Here is a 10,691-nt window from a genome sequence, read left to right on the forward strand (position 1 = left end):
AATTCACATTAGCCAAACTATGAACCAGCTGAAGTTGAATGAATGAATGGAGAGACAAAATGTGGTATATACACAGAGTAGAATTGAGCATGGCAGTGCATGCCTGTAATCCCAGTGACTCAGGAGGCTAAGGCAGGAGGATTGCAAGTTCAAAGCCAGCCTAAGCAACTTAGTGAGACCCTGTCTCAAAAAATAAAAATGGCTGGAGATGTAATTCAGTGGTGAATCACTTCTGGGCTAAATCCCCAGTACAAAAACAAACAAAAAACCCACAATGGAGTTTTATTCAGGCATAAATAAAAATGAAATTATGTCATTTGCAGAAAAATGGCTAGGAATTGAGAACATTATGTTAGGCAAAGTAAGCCAAACTCAGAAGGTCAAGGGTTGTATGTTTTCTCTCATATGTTGAAACTACAGAGAAAAAGGAAAAGAAAGGGAGGGCAGGAATCTCATCAAAATCAAAAGGAGATCTGTAGAGGAAAGGGAACAGCAGTGGGAGGTAAGGAGGGAAAGGAGAAATACTAGGGAATGATACCGGCCAGATTATATTGTGTGCATATAATGTAATATAATGTAACAATGAATCCACTACTATACAATGTACCAATAAAAATGTGGGAAAAAAGAAAGGGATCACTTGAGAAACAGAACCTTGACCCACACCTGAGCAGGATCACTGGGATTTGCATGAACATTGGATCTCTGCACCAGCTGTCCTTGATCCACAGCTATTGTGTGCATGTAGGAATATGTAACAACAAATCCCACCATTATGTACAACTATAATGTACCAATAAAAATGTGGAACCAGGCACGGTGGCACACACCTGTAATCCCAGTGGCTCAGGAGGCTTAGGCAGGAGGATTGCCAGTTCAAACCCAACCTCAGAAAATTAGCAAGGCACTTAGCAACTCAATGAGACCCTGTCTCTAAATAAAATATCAAAAAGGGATGGGGATATGGCTCAGTGGTTGAGCACCCCTGGGTTCAATCCTCGGTACCAAAAAAAAAAAAAAAAAATGAGGGAAAAATTGGAAAATATTTACTTTAAGGTACTCTGCACTTTAAAACACGAAAAATGATTTGGAAATTTATAGCATCTGAATCCATCTGGAATAGGGACATGTAGCTTTATCATCACCATCCCAAAGACACTATTTAAGAAAATAGGAAAATGTAATAAGTAAAATAGTTTCAATAATTTGAAAAATGCTGCTTGATATCAGATAAATGAGGCATTTATTATGGTTAATTAAATTTTATCTTTTAAAAATAATTTGTTCATTGACATTCACCTGATAAATATTAATTAATACACTCCACCTTTTTAAACCATGCATCTTTAAAATTACTTTTTCTAATATCTGATTTTTTTATTACAGAGACAATTAAAGGCAGATGCTAAAAAAGCTATTGGAAGGCTTCAACTACGTACACTGAAACAAGGAGACAAGGTGCATTTATTATTTTAAAATGCTGTTTGTTTTAAAGCAATACTAGCAAACCATTGTTCAAACAAAATGTTTTTCCAGTATACTTTTCTTTGCCTTTTATGAACCGTATTGGCTTTTTGAAAAGTTGTTTGATGCTGAATAATGTCCACCAAAGATATCTAAGTCCTAATACCTGGAACCTGTGAATGTTTCCTTATATGGCAAATATGATTTTGCAGATATGATTAACTCAAGGAAATAAGGACAGGGAGATTATTTTACATTATATGACGATGTCCTAAATATTATCACAGTGTCCTTATAAGATAGAGGAAGAGAAGGATTTTATTATAGCACAGTAGAACAAGTGACAGTGGAAGCAAGACACTGGAGAGATGCGAGAAAGAGGCCATAAGTCAAGGAATGCAAGCGGCTTTTTTTTTTTTAACCATACTAGATATTTACTGAAAAAAGAGGAGAGAAACACCTATTTTCACATAAAATCCTATATACAATTGCTCATAGCAGCTTTTTTTTTTTGTTATTGCCCCAAACTAAAAAGAACCTGAATGTCCTTCAAATGGTGAATGGATAAACTTGGCATACCTATGTCATGAAATACCATTTTGCAATAAAACGAATGTAGGAACCCTGTGGATATATGCAGCTACATGGATAATCTCAAAAGTATTATGTGAAGTGAAAGAAACAAGACTCAAAGACTAAGCAGTACATGATTCTATTTATATGATATTCTGTAAAAGTCCAAAGTGTAGAAACTGGAAAGTGGTTTCCAGGAGCTAGAAGTGAGAGAAAGTATTAATTACTAAAAGGTATGGAGGAATTTGCTAGAGTAATGGTACTATTCTTACTTTGATTGTGATGGGGAGTAAGTGTCTGTGTATGTTGGTCAAAACTTGCAGAACTGTATACTAAAAGACTGTATGTGAATTACTATACCTTAATTTTTTAAAATGGGAAAACAGCTATAGAACTTATGCAAATGATGTTTTATGAAGTCCAAAATCAGGAAAAAGAGTCTAAATCAATGTATATGATCTTATTTGTTCTGTTCCCCTTTTTTGTTGACTTTATCCTTTTACCTTTTTAAGCCCAAATAAATTTAAATCACCTGTTGAAACTTTATATAGTCACTTAGTGATAAGATGCTTCTACATTTATAAGAAGTTATGCTAGTTAAATATATGGACAGTCCAATCTTACTCCAAAGTTTAACTCATTTTTTCTTATCTACCAGAGTAACAATAACTATTTGTTCATAGGAAATTGGTCCTGATGGAGATAGTTGTGCTGTGTGTATTGAATTATATAAACCAAATGATTTGGTGCGCATCTTAACCTGCAAGTAAGTTTGATGTTCTTTTATAACATCAATAAAAAATTGCTGACTCACAAAATGATTGTGATGGGGAAAACTATTTTGAATGTTTCCTAACTGGTGCAGAGAAAGTGTGTATGTTTAACTTATCTTCAATTAAATATAAAGGAGTTTTTTAAATTAATGACACTCTAATCATACCTACTCAGTGGGAGGATCATAAATTTGAGGCTCATCAGACAATTTAGCAAGACCCTGAATCAAAATACAAAATAAAACAAAGGGATGAGAATGCAATTCAGTGAAAGAGCAATCCTGGGTTCAATTGCCAGTACCACACAAAAAAAAATAACACTGAAATTGGTAGAAGTCAAATTGTATACTTTCCACAATCCAGTACAATTTATTCTGAACTGATTTCATACACAAGTGAGAATTAATCAGCAGAACATACACACATACACACACTTACACACATATACATGCACACACACAAAGGCAATACTAGATTATTTGGTTTTAAATGCATTATAATAATTCCATTGATAAAAAAATAGATTTATAAGCACCAATTTAGAAGTCTTCACTAAAGGTTTTTGTTTGTTTTTCTTAAAGTATCCTTTCCTGAAGATTGCTCTTAAGACTCTTACCACTCTTTCTTTTAGCTGTTGAATAGAAGTGTTCTTGGAACATATTATATTGGTTAAAGCTTCAGTATCATGTTGTACACAGTATTTTGTACTGTGTTGTTGAGAACGACTATACCATTTTACAATTAAAGAATTTACAATTTCAATTGTGTAACATTTGAAATACTGAACAGTCTTAACTCAGGTTGTTAGACATTTTCAAGTAATGTGTACTGAAAATCGTTTTTTGAAACTAAAATAATATGGTTTATATTTAAAAGTACTATATTAAGAAATTTCAATTTTTATTTCTGTGGCTTGTTCTTTGTATTAATAGTGCATTTTTAAAAGAAAAAAGCATCCATTTAAAGACTAAGTAAAGTTGTGCTACAGCCTGCTAATAAATGTTAGGCAAAGTATTGTTGTGTTGCATCTTATAACTAAATTATGCATTTTCTCCCTTATTAGCCATATTTTCCATAAGACATGTGTTGACCCATGGCTGTTAGAACATAGGACTTGCCCCATGTGCAAATGTGACATTCTCAAAGCTTTGGGAATTGAGGTAAACATCACTCTTTACCATTTATATTAAGGAACTTAAGCAATATGTTATTTATGTGCATGAGCATTCAGGAAAATAACAATATTATTTTTAGACATATAGTTTACACCTAAAACTATACAAATTTACATCATAGAGATAGTGAGTGAGGTTGCATCTTTGACCATCTCCATTTTCCTTCTTCCTCCCTCTACTCAAATGGACTTATCATTTGGTGAGAATTTGAAGTGATGATCATATAAACTAACAACTTGTCGTCCTCCTTTCTGCTTCCATTATATTATTGCATAGTGACCAAATTTGTTAAATGAGCATATATAATTTGAAAAAAAAATATGTAATAGATAGTAAATTATAATTTCATATTTGGTAAGTGAAAAAACTTTTTAAGGTAAAATAAAAATCAAGCTCAATAAAATCTTCATAACTTGTAGAGATACATGGATAACAGCACTTCTCATTTCTATTAGGGGATAGCATGATACATATATAGATACAGATACATAGGTATTTTTAAGTGCCCATGTGGTATCAGGCATTATGTTATGAGGTGATGGGATCATTCAAATGAACATCAGATGTGCAGCCCATTGGTGGACCCAATTACTGCTGTAACTGAGGCCAGCAAGAGGGGGATTTTTCTTATAATTATTGTTTTAGTTCAGTGTTTGTTGTTGTTGCTATAACTAAAAGGACCCAACCAGAACAACTGTAAAGGAGGAAAAGTTTATTTGAGGGCTCATGGTTTCAGAAGTCTTAATCCATAGACAGCAGGCTTTGTTCCTCAGGTCTCTAGGTGAGGCAGAACAACATGGTAGAAGAATGTGGCAGAGGGAAACAGCTTGCATGATGGTACGGAAGCAGAGAGAGCTCTCCATTATATTATTTGCCAAATACAAATATAAACCCCAAAGCCATGCCCCTAATGCCCCAACTCCTTTAGCCACATCCCACCTGCCTTCAGTTACTAAGTTAATCCAATCAGGGATTAGTTTGCTGATAAGGGTCTCACAATCTGATCATTTCTCCTTTGAACCTGCTCGCATTGTCTCTCATGTGAGCTTTTGGGGGACGCCTCACACTCAAACCATAACAATTATTAAAAGATATTATATGTTAAAGGTTATGAAACATTGTTCTAATGAGTCACTTATGAAGAAATTTTATAATGACGTATGAAGAAAAGTATGTACTCTGATAATCTTAACTTGTTCAAATGCTCTCCAAAGGTGGATGTTGAAGATGGATCAGTTTCCTTACAAGTCCCTGTATCCAATGACGCATCCAATAGTGCCTCTCCCCATGAAGAGGATAATCGTAGTGAGACTGCGTCATCTGGATATGCTTCAGTTCAAGGAACAGATGAACCACCCCTGGAGGAACATGTGCAGTCAGCAAGTAAGCACCATACTGAAAGGCAACAAATGACTCACAGATGATCCACTTTTGATCATATGTTCATCTGAGTGCTCCTACATTTTAACATTTGTTTCATTCACCCATTAACAAATGTCAGGTTTTTTTCTTCTTAAAATGATGCAAGGAAGAATGCACTCCTGCCTTAATTAATGTATATACAAATTCAAAAGCCCCTGAAATAGATGAAATGCATCAGGAATGAGTATTATTCACAAAAAAAGGGAAACATCCCTCTGACCCATTGAAATATGTACTTATTAACTACTTACTGAGGCTAAGGAGTTCATTTTAACTTTACATTTTAGAAGGCATTGTTTGTCAGGCATCGTGGTAACAACTTGGGAGGCTGAGGCAGGAGGCTTACAAGTTGGGAGGCCTGCCTCAGTAATTTAGGAATACTCTAAGCAACTTAGTGACACTCTTATCTCTAAAATAAAATAAAATAAAATAAAAAGGACTGGGGATGTGGCTCAGTAGTTAAGGTTCTGGGGGTTTGATCCCAGGTATCAAAAATAAAACTAGAAGCCATTGCTTATTATAGACAAATCAGAAAGTATGATAAAGGAATCCTGAAATGATAAAATGGAATCTGATTTACTGAAGCTCAATTTATATCCAACTCTCAGAAACCATCTTTTGTAGATAGGAACTATGCTAAGATGGTATGTGCTGCCACCTGTTGACTGTGTACCGTGAAATGAATAAACTTAGAAACTAAATTTGATTATTGTATTCGGAATTCATGTGAACTGGTATTGTAACTTAGCATTTTTATATACCAATGGAGAAAATTTAGAGAATTTTGTTACTTTTTCCCTATAAAGAGAAAAGACACCTATAAAAACTATTTCCCCTTGTTTAAACTCAAACTTTTTCTTGTTTTCTGTTGGTTTGAAAGTTTTTCCAGGGCTGGGGTTGTAGCTCAGTGGTAGTGCACTTGCCTCACATGTGTGAGGCACTGGGTTCAATCCTCAGCACCACATATAATAAGTTAATAAAATAAAAATATTGTGTCCATCTACAACTAAAAAATATCTAAAAAAAAAAAAAAAAGTTTTTCCAGCTGGGCACAGTGACACACACCTGTAATCCCAGTGGCTCAGGAGGCTGAGAAAGGAGGATAGTGAGTTCAAAGCCAGCCTCAGCAATGGTGAGGTGCTAAGCACCTCCGTGATACCCTGTCTCTAAATAAAATACAAAATAGGGCTGGGGATGAGGCTCAGTGGTTGAGTGCCCCTGAGTGCAATCCCTGATACCAAAAAAAAAAAAAAAAAAGATTTCCCACAATTATTATTTTGAGATAATCTAATTTTAGAAGAAAAAGATGGCTTGTGAAAATTTCAGCTTCCTCTGACAAAAACCTTTGCCCTCTGTAGGCTTATCAGTGCCATACATATCATTTCTGAAGAAGTCATGATGGATACTACCATGCAAAAGCAAAGCTTATATTTCTTGTAATCTAGTCTTCAGACATTTCTTTGAGTATAAGTCATAAGAATCTTAATAATCTATTGATTACTCTAGCTATAATAGAGAACTACAGTCTATTTGTCCAGATGATGTTGTGTTCCTATAATTGTGTGGTAACAGAATTCAGTGAAGATAAAAGAGAGTGAACACGATAATTCCACCTATGCTGAGGTTCAAAAACTTTCCAAGCTCCTTGTGTGTTCTGTTCTGTTCTTGTGGGGGTGGGGTGGGGATGGGTTAAACTGATTTTGCAGAGAATTTGAAAAGCAAATGAAATAATGATCCATGTTCCGCCTATAATCCTTTCCTGAATGAATAATGGTAACAACCATGCAGGTGTCCTAAACAAGAAATTGAGGATACCCTAGATTCTTCCTGCTGTCCATTCCTATTGATTCAGTATCATTTTTCTTGATTCTTTTCCTGAATTTCCAACCTTAATTTCACAGAGTTTGAGCCATTATCTTTGCCCATCCCTGCTACTCCTCTCCCAATAAATTTGGTTTGTATGCAAGGCCCTACTATCTGTTTCCATAGCAAGACCCTAAGCAACTTAGTGAGACCTTGTTTCAAAATAAAAATTATAAAGGGCTAAGGATGTGTTCAGTGGTTAAGTACCTCTGGGTTCAATCCCCATTTCCAAACAAACAAATAAAATACTGCTCTTCAAATTTAAGTACTCATCAAGTCACCTGGAGGGCTTGTTAAAAACAGAGAGCCCACCACCAGAATTTCTGACTCAGTGGGCCTGGGATAGTACTTGACAGTGAATTTCTAATAAGTTTCCAAATGATACTGATACTGCTGGTCCGGGGCTACACATAGGAATCACTTGGAGATATTTTAAACATTACTGATGCCTACGCTATACTTCAGAGCAGTTAAATCGGAATCTATAAAGAATGGGGCCAAAGTACAGGTATTTTTTATTTTAATTTTGAAATAATTTTAGATTAGCTGACAGAAAAAAGTTTGAAACATCATTTGAAGAATACTCCTATGCCCAGTTTCCCCACATGTTAACATCTTACATAAGTGTATATAGCCATCCAATCCAGAAAGTTAATGGATGAAATATTATTACCTAAAATACAGACCAACCTTACTCAAATTTCAACAGACCCATAAATGTCCTTTTTCTGTCCCAAGATCCTATATTACATTTAATCTCCTACCTCCTTAATCTCCAGTCTGTAATGGTTCCTTGTTTTTGTCTTTCATGGCATGGACACTTTCAAAGACTACCTATCAGGTTTTTTTGCCCATCAATTTAGGCTTATCTGCTAAGTTGCCAAGGCCATCCTTGAACTTGAGATCCTCCTGCTTCAGCCTCCCAAATTGCTAGGATTACAGGTGTACACCACCATGCCTGGTGGGTATAGTTCAGTGGTAAATATCTTACCTAATATGTGTGAGCTCATGGGATTGATTTACACTATCACCACCAAAAAAAAAAGATTCAATAATTTTTAGTAGTGCCTAATTGCTAACAATATGCAATCAGGTTTAAGAACTGTTGTGTTTAGTGTAGAAAAGAAATAAAAGATGTAACTTTTCCTCTTAAGGAGGCTATAATCTAGATATAAATTAAGCACAGATACACGAATCAAAATAAATAATTATAAATCAACATAATAATGATATATACATGCTTTATGTAGAACATAGATAGCATTAATCAATAATCACTAGAGGAGCAGAGAGCAAGTGTAACAACCAGAGTAATTTAATTGAATTAAATAAGAAAGGCTCCTTGGAAAAGAATGTTTAACTTTGTCTTAATAGAAGGGTGAGGTTGTCCTAAAATATCATTTCTTTTCAAAGATGAAAATCTACAGCTGGTAAACCATGAAGCAAGTTCTGTGGCAGTGGATGTAGTTCCTCATGTTGACAACCCAACCTTTGAAGAAGATGAAACTCCTGATCAAGAAACTGCTGTGCGAGAGATTAAATCATAAAATCTGTGTAAATAGAAAATTTGAACCTTTAGTAATAACAGGACTGCCAATCAGGACTTAGTTTACTATAAATGAACTGGATAAACCTAATAAAGTAAAAATGATATTGAAAGTGCTGAGATGAATAATATTATACTATAGTTAAGTGGCTTAAAATATTTAACCTATTAACTTTTTTCCACAAACTCATTATAATGTTTTTCATAGGCAAGTTTCCTCTCACTAAAATGGTGATAGCAACATTTTTAAACATTCAAACCTGTCTTCAAATAATCATGTTTTTCATTTACAACAATTTTCTTATAAAAATATATTGCTTTTAAAATGTGGAGTAGCTATAATCACTTTATTTTATGATAGCATCTTAATTAAAATAATACTACTTTAGCTTGGGCTATATGTGTCAGGGTTTTTCCTCCAGGTGCTTATATTGATCTGGAATTTTAATGTAAAAAGCAATGCAAATTTAGGCTAGTACTTCATGAAATGTCTATTTAAAATCATTAAGTTGATAGAGCAAAATTAAAGCAAAATATTCATGTTAACTTTTTCTTCTTTTTAAAATTAAGCTAAATGTACTTCATGAGAGTATCAAGCATAGTTTATCAGAGAATGTGGATTGAATTGGTTGATTGATTGATTGATATATTGTGACACCAACTGGCACAAGATTATAGAGGTTTCTTACAGAAATATTGCATAACTATTTCTCAAACTTATAGCATTTTCAAAAGCACAGTATGTAAACCACCATACTATTTGAAAATGTTAATGACAGTAAGTCACACAAAATTATTGATTGACTTTTGCATGAATTAGTCTACAGAAAATGTCTGTAAAATTAATCTATAGAAAATGTTTTCCAAACAATGTTAACTTTGACAATTGAGTTTACATTTGGTCTAATGGGCTAAAATTACATTAAACAAAAATTCTGTCCATGTAGCTATAATTTTTGTGAATTCTTGGTGTTTGAAAAAGAATTGATGGGGGGGGGGGGACTTCCAGGTGCCTTAATACAAAGTTTGAAGCTTCATCCACCAAAGTTAAATAGAGCTATTTAAAAATGCACTTTATTTGTATTCTGTGTGGCTTGTCTTTTCTTTTCCTTTTGTTTGCAGTGCAAATTCCAGAATAATTTAGATAAAAATAGAACAGACATGTATTTTTGTTTGCTGAATGTAGAATGAAAACATTGCATTCTTGTACACTGATTTGAAATGCTGTAAATATATCCCAATTTGTATTGATTCTCTTTAAATATAAAATGTAAATAAAATATTCCAATAAAAGTTTGTGTCTGGTATTTAATTTAGCTATCATATACTAACTTTTCATATATAATATGCCTGCGTTTTAGAAGAATTTGTTGGATGTAAATGGCCCAAAACTAAAACTTATAATGTATATTTACATATTTTATTACATAGAAAGTAAGTGCTGTAATTATAATATCACTGAACTAACAATGAATTTTTAGACATTAGCAAAGTCAATAATGAAGTTAACAGTAATTTGATGTTTAAAAAAGATCTTGATACCAATCCTAATTTATACTACCCATGACAAGAATCTTTTAGTAACTTAAAATTTTACCTGCAAACTTTTCTTTGTGTGATCATTAGGATGTTGTTAATGAGTTAAGTGTATCTTTTTCTTTTGTCAAACATGTGAAGAATACATAAGTGCTTGGAATACCTCAGAACCATGATTATCAAACCAAATGTACACATCTTACATGAAAATATGCCAGAGAGGCGTGTGTGTGCCTATATACTTAGAGTTCATTTTATTTCAAGTTTCATAAGGGTTCTTTGGGGGGAGCATTTTTGCCCTTGTTGAAATTTTAACAGCTGTATTGATATGTAATCTAC

The 10,691-nt window shown here is 33.8% G+C and overlaps 1 protein-coding gene across 2 annotated transcripts in view; it reads left to right on the forward strand.

Annotated features, from left to right (window-relative positions):
• The window catches only part of Rnf128 (ring finger protein 128), a 96,612-nt gene extending 86,564 nt beyond the window's left edge, over positions 1 to 10,048 (forward strand). For both annotated transcript variants that reach the window (XM_077106883.1, XM_077106882.1), the window contains exons 3-7: positions 1,387 to 1,458; positions 2,721 to 2,803; positions 3,874 to 3,970; positions 5,200 to 5,368; positions 8,684 to 10,048. In XM_077106883.1, the coding sequence (XP_076962998.1) occupies positions 1,387 to 1,458; positions 2,721 to 2,803; positions 3,874 to 3,970; positions 5,200 to 5,368; positions 8,684 to 8,817 (555 nt within the window). In that variant the 3' untranslated portion in view covers positions 8,818 to 10,048. The remainder of the gene's footprint in view (positions 1 to 1,386; positions 1,459 to 2,720; positions 2,804 to 3,873; positions 3,971 to 5,199; positions 5,369 to 8,683) is intronic.
• Positions 10,049 to 10,691: the final 643 nt, after the last annotated feature.

This window comes from Callospermophilus lateralis, chromosome X (assembly GCF_048772815.1).
Source record: "Callospermophilus lateralis isolate mCalLat2 chromosome X, mCalLat2.hap1, whole genome shotgun sequence".
Lineage (NCBI taxonomy): Eukaryota > Metazoa > Chordata > Mammalia > Rodentia > Sciuridae > Callospermophilus > Callospermophilus lateralis.